At 43.3% G+C, this 18,170-nt stretch overlaps 1 protein-coding gene across 1 annotated transcript in view; it reads left to right on the forward strand.

Moving 5' to 3' along the window:
* LOC127007598 (uncharacterized) overlaps positions 1–18,170 on the forward strand; it is a 221,191-nt gene that overhangs the window by 144,307 nt on the left and 58,714 nt on the right. The window contains exon 4 of the mRNA XM_050878744.1: positions 9,737–9,952. Within this exon, the coding sequence (XP_050734701.1) occupies positions 9,737–9,952 (216 nt within the window). The remainder of the gene's footprint in view (positions 1–9,736; positions 9,953–18,170) is intronic.

The following is an 18,170-nucleotide window of genomic DNA, read 5'->3' on the forward strand; positions in this document are numbered from 1 at the left end:
GCGAGCAGACGTCCATCACCAGCCTCCCGTACCACGTGTCCATCGTGGTGGTTTTCCTGTCTTTGTAGTATCCACAAGTCCAGAGTGATTGTGTGCTGCAAGGCAAGGGAAGCCATTGGAAGGTAAGGAGGGCACGGCGTGTTGCAGAGAGGAACGAGAGAGGACTGAAGAAGGACTCCAGGGCTCCAGACCACGAGGTAGATAAGGTGTGGCTTGGCTTCTCCCACCTACAGTTAAATAATCTATTTGCCTAGGATGTTTTAAGATAAATAGCTAGGTTGCTGTGTGCCTGGTATTAATTAATTATTTCTTGATTTCCAGCGAGTTTCTTTGTTGCTTAAATAAACTTAAGAGCAGTTTTCTGTGGCCTTTGCTTAACCTATGAGATATATGACTGGTCAGAAGTAAATATAATAAGTGACTAGGAGGGGATGTGAGTCTGATAACTCAATTTTCAGATATTTTGTTTTATATTTTTTATTGCTGAGAATTTACGGTATTTTCGGAAGTCCAGACCTTTCAAGAACCCCACAATCACATATATCTCTTTGTACTTTGTGTATTTCCAGCCTTATGGCTGCCAACAAATGAATAAACCATTTATTATTATTATTATTATTATTATTATTGTTGTTGTTGTTGTTATTACACACACACACACACACACACACACACACACACACACACCGCTCCGACATCTCAGTCGGTTAAAGTGGTTACTGTTCCCCTTTCAGCAGGGGAGATGGGATGCAGTGGCCAGAGATCGACTAATGATACTTAGTCTAATCGGGAGGGCATTTGTTGATTTTTTTTTTTTTTTTTTTTTTTTTTTTACGTCGCGGCCTATTGCGTCGGTAGGCTTCTTCCCGGTGGGGCCTGATGGTCGGCCCAAGGCTTCTTCCCGGTGGGACCTGATGGCCGGCCCAGCCCGTTCTGGCGCAGGCGTGTGTTTATAGTGGCGCCATCTTGTGTTGGCTCATGCTGCCCCCCGGAACTCATCTTTGAACCTCTCCAAAAAACCTCTCTTTGGAGAGGTTATCTAGAGCCCGGGTTGATGGGTGGTCTAGGCCAGCATGTGGGTAGTCTTAGGCCACTCGGCGGTGACTGAAAAACCTCAGCTGTGCGGCGGCCAGGATTCGAACCCGCCTCCCTCCTGGAGCTCCTGAACGTGGGGCCGTCACTGTAACCACTCAGCCACCGCCTCCACGCCACCGCGTGTCCAACTCGTGATCAGGATATGGTGAATAAAATACCCCCCCCCCCCCCCACACACACACACACACGCACACACACACACGGAGTATCTTAGAGCAGTAGTTAGTGCGTTCACATCACAACCAAGATGTTCCGGGCCTATACTCTGCGGAGTGGAGACGGGTAGGCTGTCTACGCAAATCCGTGGCACCTGTCCATTCAACAGTGAATGATTACTAGGTGTCAGTTGGAGGTTTTGTCCCGCCCCTCGGGTGTCTCTGTTGTGGGGTTTCAGTCGTAAGCAGCGATCCGTCACTTGCTAGCTTCATGCTCAGTAAGGTGCTTCCATCTCCCCAGGGTGAAATAAAAACGTGCCATTTTATTCCTCCAGGGCGTAAAATTGTTCGTTATTGTAAGGAAACCGCATGCCTGAATTTTTTTTCTTGTCAGATTATATTTAGAGGTGGCGCAGCGACCTTGAATGTTCTGTTTATCATGTCCTCTCATGATATGACGATTATGGTCATTACAACCTGTTTTTTTCATTCCTAGTTTCCTCGAAGATGCCAAAAAATAGATCTTCCTCCCTTGTGTGGCTTTTAGGACCAGTGAGCAGCACGTTACTGTCAACGAAGTTGCCCAGTGGCCTCGAAGTATTGTCCGTGTTCTTCCATCACCACACGGAAGAGAAGCAGACCGTTGGGGACAGTGCCAGGGCCACATCGGATGAACTATTGGAGGTTTGAAGTCGAGCCCGTATCCCCACACGAGCCAGAAATCACGTTGTGGAACAGGTCACCACGTATCACGCGGAATGGAAGGGTTTGTTAAAGAGTCGGTCTCGGGCCTCAGCAGTTCCACAGCAACAAGCCTTTGTGGAAAGGGCAAAGGAGCTCTGATATTTCGCATCGAGATGCTCTGAGCATGATCAAGATTGAAGAGGAAAAGCTCTTCCTTCAGGCTCAGCGGAAGAAAGGGAGGCGGGGAAGAATGGCAGGAGTAGATTTGGCTCTTGCGCGGAAAGAAGAGCGACGGATGATGAAGGCCGTGGCCGAAGCAGAGCGACAGGCTCGAGAGAAGGCATCCTCGGCTCAAGTCTTCACTGGAATCGTCTTCGTCCTCAAGCAGTCAAGCCTCCGAAGCTGAAGGATCTGGATCTGATCTCGACCCCGACGTAGACGTTCGTTCTCCAAAGCGACAACGAGGTGCCCAAGGCGTAGTCCAAGTCGTCACTCCAGAGGTTGCCGTTGCCTTGGACCGCACAAACGTCAGCGACAGGAAGGCTGTTCACATCTTCTCAGCCATGGCATCCTCGAGCCGCCTCGGCGAGAACGTTGGTGAACTCATCATCAGCCTTAGTGAAATCAGACGCGCTCGTATCAAGTGCAGGGAAGCTCTGGCTACGGAACTTAAAGATACCTTCAGACCACACGTGCCCTTGATCCTACACTGGGACGGGAAAATCATGGAGGACTGCCCTCTTCCTGGCCAAGAGACCATAGAACGTCTCCCTGTGTTGGTTTCTGGCCAAGATGTTATCAAGCTTCTTGCCGTGCCCAAGTTGCACGCTGGTGCGGCGGTTGTGATGGCTACGTCGATCTTGCAGACTCTGGACGAATGGGGACTGAATGATCGAATAGGTGGGCTCTGCTTTGACACTACAACATCAAATACCGGTTTGAAATGCGGAGTCTGTGTCCTTATCGAGCGGGAACTGGAGCGAGACTTCCTCAACCTCGCCTGTAGGCACCATGTTGCCGAGATCGTCCTGGAGAAAGTCTTTGGCCTTCATGACACGTCCAAGTCTCCGAACATTGAGCTCTTCCATCATTTCAAGGAATATTGGCCTCGTGTCGATCAAACATCGTTCCGTACTGCCATGGACGACGAGAAAATGAGATCCCGGGTGGCAGAATGGAGGGAGGAAGTAATCATGTTTGCTACTGACCAACTTCACCAGCATCAACCAAGAGATAACTATCGGGAATTGTTGGAACTCACCATCATCTTTCTTGGTGGACAGCCTCCAAAGGGAGTTCGCTTCCGTTACCCTGGCGCTATCCATCGTGCACGTTGGATGAGTCGAGCCATCTACAACTTGAAGATGGTCCTCTTTCGAGAGCAGTATCCGGGTCCATCTCGACGCCAGAAACGGAGTGAGACCACCTGGAATCATTTGGAAGAAGTCGCCATTTTCATCGTTCAGGTGTACGAGAAGTACTGGTTCCAGGCTCCTTCTTCCGTGTCAGCCACTAGGAACGACCTCCATTTGCTAAAAGTGCTGGAGGATTTCCCAAGCAAGGAGATATCCACAGCAGCCACAACCGTCTTCACTGGGCATTTGTGGTATTTGTCGGAGACACTAGTGGAATTTGCCTTTTTCGACGATCAAGTGACACGAAGTGAAGAGGAAGATGGTGAAAAACCTGAAAGACAAGCCGGGATCCAAGGACGCTCCAAAGCGGATTAATCCAGTCAACAGACCTCGGAACATGGACCTCAGCGACTTCGTGACAACTTCCACGAAGAAGTTTTTCAACATTCTCCACGTCAACAAAGATTTTCTTCAGAAGGACCCTCTTGAGTGGGCTGCTGACGAAAAATATCAACGCTCTCTCGACCTGGTGAAGTCCGTTATGTTCGTCAACGATCTGGCCGAGCGTGGGGTGGCCTTGATGACGGAGTTCAATGCCTCGCTCATCAAGTCAGAGCAACAAAAGCAATTCCTCCTTCAAGTGGTCGAGGCTCACCGCAAAAAATACAGTGCCCCGACCAAAGCAGCAGCCTTGAACAGTTGAAGAATTCTTCCCTCACTACCTACAGTGCTTACACTTATTTATTGAACCTCGTTTTGATGAATTCAGTTCTTAGAGACTCAAATATATTCAGTTTCCGTAACTTTACAAGGAGAGAAGGGAAAAATTCAAGAGAATACCGAGCATTAAAATTTCAGATGCAGTGCGCCACCCCTAAATATTAAAGTATTTCAAAAGTATTTTTCGTGGAATTATTTCACACCAATACGCAACTAATAAAACCCTGGAGGAGAGCGAAATCAAACACTGAGTTTTTAGAAGCACCCTAAATTGCTCAGTCAGGGAGGGTACTGGATAGCGATCACGAGCCTATCGCGTGATCATACCATGGTGAATAGAAATTACGTTACACACACACACACACACACACACACACACACACACACACACGTCAAATCTGCCTGAGTCTCTCCTTTCGCACAGGCCCGACACATCTCCACAGAAAACGTACAGCTGTCACCTACACGCCGCGAGGGAAACCGTGGCGAGGACATCAGTGTGGAGTGGACGGTTAGGCTTAGCACGTCGGAAATAGAAGAGGACTAGGGGGAGGAGGGAAGAGGAGAGGAAGAAAAGAACGTGGAAGAGAAGATGAGAAACGGAGGGGAAGGAAATGAAGGATAAAGTTATGGTTTGAGGATTAGAGACAATTTTTTTTTGTGTGTGCTGCCTGTAGCACCCACCGGTAGCCTTTCTTGAGGGGCCTTATAGACGGCCCCAGCCCGTAAGTGGAGCAGGCTAATTTCATTTACAGTGGCTGCCGTGGTGTATGAAATGAAAACGGAAAGAGGATAATGTGGAGGTCTGGAAAATAACGGAAAAAAATAAGAATGAGAAGGGAAATGGAATAATGAAGGTGAAGAAAGATAAGGTAATATATAGAGCGATGAATTGAGAAAGAAGACTGTCTTCCAAAGGGAAGATACAGAAGAAGGGAGATGAGTTTGAGGTCGGAAATGAACATAGGGCGCTGAACCAATATTTGTGAAGAGAGAAAGAATAAAAAGGTGAAAAGAAAAAAAAAGGGGAGGGTACACTTAAGGAAATTATGAAAAAGGAAGCTGTGCAAGAAAGAATTAGAGAATAAGCGAAATCAATTAATAAATGGGAGGATTATATAAAAGAGCTAAAGGGATTCAAAGGAGCAAAGAACAGAAAGGTAAAGGTGGGAATGTTATGGAAACGAGTGTTTCTGAAGAAAGGAGGACGCGAATACTGAGCGATAAAGGTAGAAGACTGGAAGAGTTATTCAAGGAGTAGAAAGTAAGGAAAGGTTAGGCGGATAAAATCATACAAAAAAATGATGGGGGGATGAGAGAACAGGGTATTGGGAAATCAGGAAGAGATGAAAAGCAGACAGGGTTATCTGAAGAATGGGGCTGGTGCGACAAAGTGATGAGGAAAAATTGATATGTGGTGGATTGGGCCTTAATGAGAAAGAAGGAAGGTAAAGAAGGAGTGAGACGAGGCAGGCAGAGGAAGACGGAATTACGGGGAGTCAGGAAGAGGAGGCTTAGTGAGGGGAAGGCTGTAGTAAAGAGGCTTAAGTCTGACTTAGAGCCGTTCTGGGAAACGCCAATGACAGCCTGGGTGAGGTTCCATAAGTCGACGAGGAAAGAAAATAGCAAAAGAAAATTGACACTGAAGGGGGAGAAAAAGAGAAAGAAAATAGCAAAGAATGAATAGCAAGGTATTTAAAGACGAGTTCATGAAAATAAATAAGAAAATTGAAAGAGAAATGCACGATGTTGGAAAAAAGAATGCAATGTAGACAAAAACCAGGTGAAAAAAAAGGAGAGAGAGAAAAAAAAAAATATATATATATATATATATATATATATATATATATATATATATATATATATATATATATATATATATGTATATATATATATATATATATATATATATATATATATATATATATATATATATATATATATATATATATATATATAAGCAAACATAGAAATATAGAATGGCAAAGACAACAGACGAACGAAGTACAAATGTAGACATAGACAAAGACAGACACAGGGGTAGAAAGGCAAAAGAAATAAAAACTAGGGGAAAGGAAAGTACAGAGGAAAATGGTAAGCCGTATTAAAACTACAAAAGAGGGTAACACTAAAAATTAGGAGAGAATAATCGAGCAGGGATAGAGCGTCTGCTAGTTAAAAAAAAAAAAAGGTCAAGGTTGACCATGTGACCTCGAGTCCTGAGGTAAACAGCAGGTAAATACATTGTTTGCCTTATCTTTATCATGTGGAGTTTGTTTGTTTTGTCTTTGGCCTCGAGGTCTGTTTGTCATTCACGTTGAGAGAGAGAGAGAGAGAGAGAGAGAGAGAGAGAGAGAGAGAGAGAGAGAGAGAGAGAGAGAGGAAACACATCATCACAAGATATCAAGACAAAACAAGTCCCTTAAAACAGCAAGAAAATAACTTAGCATCATGGGTCAGCAAAGTTATGTAATGTACATTTTTATACAATAGATTAAACGAATATAAATTATAATTAAATCATAAAAAACATACTCTACACATTGAAGAAAGATGTTGCAATACAAACATCGACAGAAAGGTCTGGAATACAGTCATGTATACCATGTAGCTAGTGTTCACATATAACATAGTTACTTTTATCTGTTTTATAGGTTACACAAGTGCTTAGAAAACATATTTTATCACTGAAGCAGGTAGCCTTATAGTAAGCCGACAGGCATTATTGCATCCATGTTATATTCTCCTATTGTAAAATATATTATCAACAACCACTCACAAAATCTTCCCTCCTAATACTATAGTACCATACAAACACCACGTCCCATATTCTCCCTACCTTTATTCAATGATAAATTTCTGATAGAAGTCACCTACGAATTTCAGAGACGAGATTATTTTCTGTGGTATATTTCCGTGTATTTCAAAGATTTTTTTTTTTTTTTTTTTTTTTACAACAAAGGAGACAGCTCAAGGGCACAATAGAAAGTAAACGATTATAAAAAAAAAGCCCGCTACTCGCTGCTCACAAAAAGAATCCGAAGAGGTGGCCGAAAGAGAGGTCAATTTCGGGAGGAGAGGTGTCCAGATACCCTCCTCTTGAAAGAGTTCAAGTCGTAGGCAGGAGGAGATACAGAAGAAGGAAGATTGTTCCAGAGTTTATCAGCGTGAGGGACGAAAGAGTGAAGATGCTGGTTAACTCTTGCATAAGGGGTTTGGACAGTATAGGGATGAGCATGAGTAGAAAGTCGCGTGCAGCGGGGCCGCGGGAGGGGGGGAGGCATGTAGTTAGCAAGTTAAGAAGAGCAGTCACCATGCAAATATCGATAGAAGATAGAAAGAGAGGCAACATGGCAGCGGAAATTAAGAGGTAGAAGACTATCAGTAAGAGGAGGAGAGCTGATGAGACGAAGAGCCTTAGACTCCACTATGTCCAAGAGAGCTGTGTGAGTGGAGCCCCCTACACGTGAGATGCATACTCCATACGAGGGCGGACAATGCCCCTGTATATGGATAGCAACTGTGCTGGGGAGAAGAACTGGCGGAGACGATACAGAACGCCCAACCTCGAGGAAGCTGATTTAGTGAGACGAGATGTGAAGTTTCCAGTTAAGATTTTGAGTTAAGGATAGACCGGGGATGTTTAGTGTTGAAGAAGGTGACAGCTGAGTGTTGTCGAAGAATAGGGGATAGGTGTTTGGAAGATTGTGTCGAGTTGATAGGTGGAGAAATTGGGTTTTTGAGGGATTGAAGGACACAAGGTTCCTTTTACCCAACTCGGAAATGATAGTAAGGTCTAAGGTTAAGGGTTCTGCAGCCTCCAGCCTGGAGTCATGTAATTCCTGTTGAGAGGGTCTTCTGTTGAAAGAAGTTGAATAATGCAGAGTGGAGTCATCAGCGTATGAGTGGATAGGACAGTTTGTTATGGAAAGAAGATCATTGATGAATAACAGGAAGAGAGTGGGTGATAGAACAGAGCCCTGTGGAACACCACTGTTAATAGGTTTATTAGAAGAACAGTGACCGTCTACCACAGCAGAGATAGAGCGGTCGGAAAGGAAACTGGGGATAAAGGAACAGAGAGAAGGATAGAATCCGAAACAGGGCAGTTTAGAAAGCAACGACTTGTGCCAGACTCTATCAAAGGCTTTCGATATGTCTAGTGCAACTGAGAAAGTTTCACCGAAACAGCTAAGAGAGGATGACCAAGAATCAGTTAAGAGAGCAAGAAGATCGCCAGTAGAACGCCCCTTGCGGAACCCATACTGGCGATCAGATAGAAGGTTAGAAGTGGAAAGGTGCTTTTGAATCTTCCTGTTAAGGATTGATTTAAAAGCTATAAATAGACAGGAAAGTAAAGCAATAGGGCGGTAGTTTGAGGGATTAGAACGGTCACCCTTAGGCACAGGCTGTACGAAGGCGTACTTCCAGCAAGAAGGAAAGGTAGATGTTGATAGGCAGAGGCGAAAGAGTTTGACCAGGCAGGGTGTCAACACGGAAGCACAGTTTTTAAGGACAATAGGAGGCACTCCATCAGGTCCATAAGCCTTCTGAGAGTTGAGGCCAGAGAGGGCATAGAAAACATCATTAGGAAGAATCTTAATAACAAGCATAAAGGAGTCGGAGGGGGGATGAGTAAGAGGAATATGCCCAGAATCGTCCAGAGTGGAGTTGTTACAGAAAGTTTGAGCGAAGAGTTCAGCCTTAGAGATAGAAGAGACGGCAGTGCTGCTGTCTGGGTTAAGAAGAGGCGGAAAAGAGGAAGAAGTGAAATTGGAGGAGATATTTTTGGCTAAGTGCCAGAAGTCTCTGGAAGAATTAGAGAGAGCAAGGTGTTGACATTTGCTATGGATAAAGGAGTTTTTGGTAAATAACGGTTTCCGTCAAATATCAGTGGTTATTACTTTTTCGTCTCCCATTCGATAAGTAACAGCGAATGAAAGAAATATCCCGAGGAGTACATGGAACATTTCAAAATTTACTAATAAAAAATATCATCGTCATGGGAAATGTTGAAACGAACGAATTTCAGTGATGTCCTTACAAATTCAGTGTAGGCAGCATATGCATGGTTAGGGGACCGAGAAGATGCTTGGGAACCAATCCTGACGAGTATACCCAGAAGTAATTTTTTGGATGTTATAGTATCAGATGTGACGAAACATATGATAAAATGACTGAAAGCTATTGTATTCTGGGGGTTTAAAAATTAAATGTCCAGTTATTTAAAGGTCATCAGGTGGATCTCACGCCGGCCTCGCGTAGGGAAATGATTATTGTATTATGCCTTTATTTATATTTTTTTTACTACGGCGTTTTGAAAGATTCATCAATAATAATTTCTACCAAACTACATGTAATTACTAACCTCTTTGTTCTTTTACTACAACATTAGTCACACTCCCTTCCAATTCTCACCACCACAAAATACTCAAATTTTCGATTCGCCTCCTCTCTCACAATAAAATAATCATATTTCCTTTCATTCTTATCACATGCCACTCTACTTCCTTATCCCTTTATTACTCCTAGCCACCCATCCATATGTTTCGACCAAAACAAATAACCTCACCTTTTCCTCCTTTCCACAAACACCACCGCTAATAAAAAAAAACTTTTACCTCATCCATTCTCCTTCACAACAAACACCGATAACCATTCTCCCCTTCATGTTTTGTCCACTCCACCAACACCTATAACAACTACCTCACGCTCTCTTTTTCCCAGTTGAACGCGGGCCTGTGTCTGGCGGCGCAGAAGCTCTTGCTTGACATGCGAGAGGGCGTGAAGCACGATGTGATGGCTGGACACAAGCGGAACCTACGGGGCGCAGTGTGTCTGCTGCCGCTGGAGGGCGTCTCATGGTTCCTCTGCGTCGTGGCTTTAGAGGACCATCAAAGCCTCGCCCTCGACTGTGCCGCCGCCCTCGTCAGTGCTTCTCTGGTGAGTGGTCTAGAGTGCAAGGTGTTGTGTTCAAGGGTGTTGTGGAGGGCACTTATATGTATCAACGTGTGTGTGTGTGTGTGTGTGTGTGTGTGTGTGTGTGTGTGTGTGTGAAATTCACCTACCCATGGCCTGATCACGAGTTGGGCTCGTCATCGCCAGCAAATACCCTTCCGACCCGAGAAAGCTCATTATAGTCTACGTATCTTTAGGTATTGCCGGTGTAGTGTCGTCTGCCATCCCCGTGTCGTGAGACATCCCATCTTGAACTTTACATCGCGGAACCCGATCTTTACTATCACAGAGTAATTAAATGAAGCATCTGAGTGTAAAAAAGCACCAAGGAAGGCCTAAAAAGCGATGCAAAGCGGAACAGGTCACAAGAAGAAGAGTAATTGTTGAGATCCTAGTTATATACATCCTTACATCATCATTTGCTATTATAATAATATAAATAAACTTGGGTGGGACAGATCCTAACAAGCAGTCGACAAAAGACACAGTACCGTGTCGAAATTCACCCACCCTGTGTATGTATTCAGGACGGGATGTCTCACGATACGAGGATGTGTAACGACACCACACCGGGACCTTCACAGAACATACACCCCATCCCCCTTTTTCAAGAGGGGACAGTAACCGTTCCTTTGTCAGTGGAAAAATCCCGGGCCTGAGCAGTACTCGAACATCCACCAGCCATACTGTGAAGTCTGGTAGCGCAGAGTTCTACCACCGAGCTCCCGAGGCGGTGTGTGTAAATCACCTCTTGGTCTGCTGCGGGTCTCTCTCGAGACAGCCAGCCGTGTGTGTGTGTGTGTGTGTGTGTGTGTGTGTGTGTTTAAGATAGAGATATATATATATATATATATATATATATATATATATATATATATATATATATATATATATATATATATGCCAAATTGTGATACACACGAGGCGAACTAAAGTTATGCGATCCCGTCTTTCAGGCCGAGTCAATTACGTTATATCTGGATGAGTAGCGCAGTGCATTCACCCACCCTGAGCTGTATCTTTTTTTTTTTTTTTTTCCTGAATAATTATTTTCTTCATTTGATGTATCAAATCCTAGGAATGGGACTGCACTGGACAGGACAGGGCAGAACAAGACTGCAACAACCTTTGTTCCCCGACCTGCTTGCTATGTGTGGCGTCCATGTAAAGCAACGAGACGGGAGTATTGGAGGTTGAGCGATGTCGAAGTCGTGTGCTGCGGCTAGCAACACACATCTCTAGTCCCTTACTCAAGCCAAGATGGGCGGCCTTTCCTGACTTGGAGAGGTCGGTCGACTAGTCTGCGTGACCATGAGTCAAGTGGCCACCACTGTGTCAGGTGGTGGCTGCGAATACCTTCCTGGGGCTGGATTCATCGACCATACAAGCCACGCCTGCGGTATCTCTCACATTTACCGGGGCGCTAACCACGGCTGTGGTATCTTCCAAACACGGCATTCATGAACGCAATGTAAACGCCGTGGTAACTTTTACCCTAGCAACGCACTGTTGTGCTCGGTATAGCCAATCACGTGCGAGCTTTGACCAGTGGTTCTTAACCTTTTTCAGTGCCCGTACCCCTTGATATCTCAGGAAACTTTCTCGTACCCCCATCCAATATAAATACAATACAAACATATGAAAAGGATTGGTGATACAAACCTTGCTAAGAAATTGTTAAATGTATTCAGTTACTGAACAAAGGTACTTTTTTACTTCAAATGAAAAGTGTCAATTAGTAGGATACAATGAATGCACATTATAACAGTAATTATGAGTAATACTACATAGTGCACACCAACACATTTTTAGTGGTACTTTTGCTGTTGTTTCTCATTAATGATGATGTTCAAACGAGGTTCTTGCTTTGAAAGTGCCAGACGCATGTCATCACTTGCATCCAAACGGTTTCTGGCTTTTGTCTTGATGTGTTGGAGCGTTGAAAAACCTGCCTCGCATAAGTATGTAGTTGCAAATGGCACGAAGACCTCCAAAGCTCTCCCTGCAAACTGTGAGAATGTTATGAGTTGTGCACACCAAAACATATCCAGTTGCATTTTTTCAAACTCCATTCGGATTCTGTCATTGGTCTGCATCTCCACAAGATCATCTTTCATCATATCATTATCATCCATGGAATCAAGGTTGAAAATAAATGGATCCCGTATCCATCTTTGTGCCACATAAACTTTTATTAGGTGAAAATACTCTTGGAAGGACTGAATCAGTTCTTGCAAATGTTCTTTTACTTCATTCACGATGGGCAGCTCTTCTTCAGCACTAGCAGCCTCCTCAAGAGAAGGGGAGTTAGCAAAATTTCCACTTTCAATGCGCTTTATCCACATTGGAAGCTTCTTGGTGAGGGCAGATAACTTTTCTCTGGCGGTTATCATATTCATCCCTGTTCCTTGCACAGAGACATTCAGTTCATCGAGGTGCGTGAATACATCTCCCAGATATGCCAGAGACAAAATGAACTTCCTGTGTTCAAAATGGTCAGCAATTTCACTGCCTTGATTTCTAAGAAACTGCATAATTTTTTTTCATGAAGGTCAAAGACAAGTGTAAGTACCCTGACACGGGAAAGCCACTTCACTTCTGTGTGGTAAAGAAGAACACTGTGCTCAGCTCCAATTTCTTCACAAAAAGATGCAAAAAGACGGTGATTCACTGCCCGTCCTCTGATGAAATTTACGGCACGCACAGCAACTGATAAAACAATCTTCAATTTTTCTGGCAGTGTCTTTGTAGCAAATGCATGACGATGCAACACACAGTGAGTGACAGTTACATGGGAACCTCTTCTTTCACCAGGGTAGCAAGGCCTGATTTATTTCCAAGAATGACTGGGGCTCCATCAGTGCAAATTGACCCACACCTGTTGAGAGTCATTCTATGTTCCAAGAAGAACTTTTTCACAAGATTGAACACATCGACTGCTTTTGCAGTAATTTTCAGAGGTTTACAAAAGAATTCTTCCACCACCTTCACATACCGAACAAATGCCATCAACTGATTGCTAAAATTAACGTCAGTTGACTCATCCAGCTGAATACTCACTTTGACAGGACTACCTTTCAGGTCTGTTATCACCTGCTGCAAGATATCTCGACTCATATCATTAATCCTTGAATGGATGACGTCATTTGACAGAGGTACCTGTTTAAGCTTCTTTTTAGCTTCTTTTCCTAACACTATTTTTGCTATTTCTAATGCACAGGATTTAACAAGCTCCTCTGCAATAGTGTGAGCTTTTTCTTCTTTGCACGCAAAAGGGCAACTTCAAAAAATGTTTGCAACTAAGGTTTCTCAACTGGCACAAAACCAAGCTTTGACAGGGTACCACTACGCTCAAATAAAAAATATATAAAACTTTAGCAAACGTAAGAAAATCGTTTACAGCATTAAATTTAAAAAAAGTAATTGAGACAGTTATAGTAAGAGAAAAAATAGCAAAATATATGTTTTATTTTCGCATGTAAATATACGGCACCATTGCACTGGCTATCATGTCTCGTACCCCCAGGTTTAAGGTTTCATACCCCTTGGGGGTACAGGTACCCCAGGTTAAGAACCACTGGTATAGACTGCTCGCCACGGCCCTAGCAAGTAAAGCCGGCCGGCGGCCGTGGGTGTGCCCATGCAGTTCATCCAACACCGACGACTTCACACACCTCACTTCCACCCTGTTTCCTGACTTCAAAAATCATTTTTAAGAAAAGCTGAGACCACCATCATCTTCCTGGGAAAATTCTGCATCACACGAGCATAAAATTGTAACAATAATGTAAAAATACACATATGAAAATCAGAGTTAAATGAATAGGGAGTACACATTTTCCTGCACTTATTTCCATTCAAATCCTTAGTACTCAGCTGGTTTTCGTCGTATTACTTTAATAAGCCCAGATCTTAAATCTGCATGCTTTTCTGCTCCTGATGGTAAAAATACACATATTTGCTTCTGATGGTAAAAATACACATAGGGTCAAAATCGCCTCTGAACATAAGCCGTGGTAGTGTTTACGCGCTTACCACGCCTGCGGTAACTCATTTAACGGGTGCTCGGAGCCGCGGTAACTTTTGGCCTTACCACGGGTGCGTTAATTAACCTGGCCCACGACATTATAGACTCGCTCACCACTAGTATATGTCGTCGTCGATATCCATTTTTTTTTTTTTTTTTTACAGAAAGGAAGACAGCTCAAGGGCAAAAATCAAAACCAACAACAGAAAAAGACCGCTAAACGCTGTTCTGGCAGAGGAAAAAAGAACGCGAGGTCAAAAGAGAGGCCAATTCCGGGTGGAGAGGTGTCTTGAAATTCTCCTCTTTATAGATGAGGCAGGGAGAGATATTGACGAAGAAAGGCTATTCCAAAGCTTACCAGCGAATGGGATATAATAATGTGGAAGCCGGTTAACTCGTTCATAAGGGATTTGGATAGAATATAGATGAGCAAGAGTAGAGTCGTGTGCAGCGGGACCGCAGGAGGGGGGGGCGGAGGCATGCACTTAGCAAGTTCAGAAGAGCAGTCAGCATTAAGGAATCGATAGAAAATAGAAAAAGATTCAACACTGCGGCGGAATTTAAGAGGTAAAAGATTGCTAGTAAGTGGGGTGAAGTTTATGAGACGAAGTGTCTTTGATTCCACTCTTAAGCAGAGCTGTGTGTGTGAAGTTCCAACAAACATGGGATGCATACTCCATACGAAGGCGGACAAGGCCCCTGTATATGGACAGCATCTGTGGGGGAAGGTGAAAGAACAGGGGACGGTACCGAACACCTACTCTCGAGGAAGCCGATTTAGCATGACATGACATATGAAGTTTCCAATCAAGATTTTGAATTAAGGATAGGCTGATAATAGTTATTGTAGAAAAAAAGTAACAGCTGTGTGTTATCGAAGAATAGGGTACAGGTATTTTGAAGATTATGTCGAGTTAGCAGGTGGAGAAATTGAGTTCTGAGGCAGTGAAGGACACCAAGTCTCTCCTTCCCATTCGGAAATGATAGTAAGATCTTATAATAGGCATTCTGCGACATCTAGCCTGGAATCATGTAATTCCTGTTGGAGGGTCTTCTGTCAAAAGATGGTGAGTAACACAAAGTAGAGTCATCAGCATAATAGTAGAAGAGACAGTTTGTCTTGGAAAGAGGGTCATTATGAATAACAGAAAAGGAATATGGGATAGAACAGAACCCTGCGGTACTTTTAAAAGGTTTCGGGGAAGAACTGCGACCGTCTAGCACATCAGAGGCAGATCGAGCGGAAAGGAAACTGGAGATAAAAGTACAGAGAGAGGAATATAATTCGAAGGAGGGTCTTTTAAAAATCAAAGATTTGTGCCAGACTATTTCAATAGCTTTCGAGCTGTATAAGGCAACATCAGATGTTTCAGAGGTTGACAAGGAGTCAGTTAGGAAGGCAGAGATCGCCAGTAGAACGTACCTTGCGGACCCCATACCGGTGAGCAGATAGAAGGTCAGAGGTTGATAGATGCTTAAAAACAATTTCATTTAAAATTTCAATCAAACGCTTGGAAAAGACAGGATAATAAAGCTATAGTGCGGTAGTTTAAGGGATTGGAACGATCACTCTTCTTAGGCACAGGGTGTATGTAGGCGTACTTACAGCAGGAAGGAAAGGTAGATGTTGAAATACTGAGACGAAAACGTCTGACCTATTAGGGTGTCAGCACAGAAACACAGTTTTTAAGGACTATAGGAGGTACTCACATCGGGTCTATAATTGTTCTGAGGATTGAGACCAGAGAGGACATAGAAAACATCGCTTTTAATAATTGAATAACAGGCATTGCTGAATCAGAGGGGGGATGAAGTGAAAGAATATGCCCTAAATCGTCCAGATGGGAATTTATAGAGAAGCTTTAAGATTTTAATCTTAGAGACAGGTGTGACAACTGTGCTGCCATCGACACTAAGGAGAGGTTGGGGAGAGGATATAAAATTGTTAGATATATTTTTATCTAAGTGCCAGAAGTCTCTAGAAGAAATAGAGAAAGCAAGGTTTTAACACTTTCTATTGGTGAAATATTTTTTATTAAGTCGGAAAAATATATATGGCACGATCCCGGGCAGGAAGGTAAAGAACATGATTAGCCGGAGTGCAAAGGATCAGGTACTTTATTTGAGCTGCCTCTTAATCTTTTAAAGCACAGTAACAAGCGTGATTGAACCAAGGCTTTTTAGAATTAGGAGTAGAGAAAGAACGTGGAATATATGCAACCATTCCAAAAACAATCACTTCAGTAATGCGCTGGGCACACACACAGGAGTTTCTCTTGGAAGCAGTAATCATTCCACGGGAAATCGGAAAAGTACACCCTGTATTCGTCCCACAGAAAAAAGACGCCTAAGTCTTTCTCACACCTAGACTTGCTTAAGGGAGTGTCATTTAAGGAATTATTTTGTGAGGGGTTATTCTTGCCTACACGAAGAATTCTACATTTCCGACATTGAATTCCACCTGCCTCTTCCCTGCCCAATCATACAATTTGTCTAGCTTATCTTGGAGAACACTAGCGTACTGATCTGACTTAATTACTTTACAGTTCTGTGTATCATCTGTAAACTTGCTGACAACACTAGTAATTTACGTGTCCAAATCATTGATATAAATGATAAAAAGCAGTGGACTCAATACCAACCCATGTGGAACCCCACTCGTATTACAGCCCCAGTCAGAGTTTTTGCCATTGATTTGCACTATCTGCTTTCTATTGTTAATGCACGCCCTGATCCTGTTCAAGACGTTCCCATCTACGCCATGAGCCTGTAATTTTAGTTATAGGCTGGGGTGAGTCACTGTTCAACCCTTTACTTAAATCAAGATACAGTGTACCATAGTTTTCATTTCTATGTACCGCCTCGATTACTTTAGTATACGTTGAAGGACAACCGGCTGGTGAGGCATGACCTACCCTTCGTGAACTTCTGCTGCTAGTCCTGCATTAAGCTATGTCTCTATAAATGGTTTTGAATGCTCCTGGCTGTTAATGACTCCAGCATTTTGCCTACAACTGATGTTAAGCTAATTGGACGATAATTAGAGGTGACAAATTTGTCTCCCTTTTTTTTTTTTTTTTAAATCGGCGTCACATTAACCACTTTTCATAGGCTGGTTACAAAACCACAATTTACTGACATCTTAAAAATATCGGTTTGTAGGCCACTGATGACCTTTCAATCGATCAGAATCCGTGGAAATATTTCGTCGATTTGTTATTTTTCTTCAACCTACCAGTCTTATCCTCGAATACCTGCCTAGTGATGATAACATCCCTTCACTTATCGTTATCTTCACCCTCAAATAGCTGAACTCTCTCCGGAATGGTTCTTATTTTTGTTTGTTTGTTTGCAAACTGACAGGAAGTAGTCGTTCAGCATTGAACTCGTCTTCGCCATTCTCCCTGTGTTTGTTTTCAACGATCCATTTCTCTCCCTTATTTTCGCTCTATACATTTTAAAGAGCTCCTTGGGATCGTTCTTAGCTTGTTAGCTACCTAATCTTATAATTCCTTTTTGCTTGGCGGGTGTTCTTCATCGATCTGCCTGTGGGGGACTACAAATTCCCCCAGGGAGGACTTCCCTTCTGGCTGCCGACCTGAGAGATGTCTTGATAACTCCTCGAACCTCTTTCTTCTCAATTTCTGCAACATTCGCGGTCTTCGTTCTATTTTTTATTCTGTGGCACATCATCTCTCCTCCTCTAAACCTCACCTTCTCTTCCTTACCGAAACACAGGTTTCTGAGGCTACTGACAGAAATCTCTACTCTGTTCCCTCCTACTATCTCTATCCTCAATTTCAATCCAAAGCTGGATGTTGCGCCTACGTGCGCAACGACATCACTTGCTCTCGTGCCCACGACCTTGACTCTTCTGAATTTTCCAACATCTGGCTAAGACTTCATTGTCATTCTATTACTAAATACATCTGTACTGTTTATCTCTCACCTAACTCTACTAACTATGTAAAATTCTTTGACTACTTGAAGTCCAAAGTGGAGCACATCTTGACCCACTCTCCCTTCGCTGAAATCTCCATCCTAGGAGATTTCAATGTTCACCACCAGCTTTGGCTTTCATTCTCTTTCACTGACCATCCTGGTGAACAAGCCTACAAGTTTGCTATCCTCAACGACCTAGAGCAGTTGGTCCAGCACCCTACACGTATTCCCGAC

This window comes from Eriocheir sinensis, chromosome 36, assembly GCF_024679095.1.
Source record: "Eriocheir sinensis breed Jianghai 21 chromosome 36, ASM2467909v1, whole genome shotgun sequence".
In the NCBI taxonomy this organism is placed as follows: Eukaryota; Metazoa; Arthropoda; class Malacostraca; order Decapoda; family Varunidae; genus Eriocheir; species Eriocheir sinensis.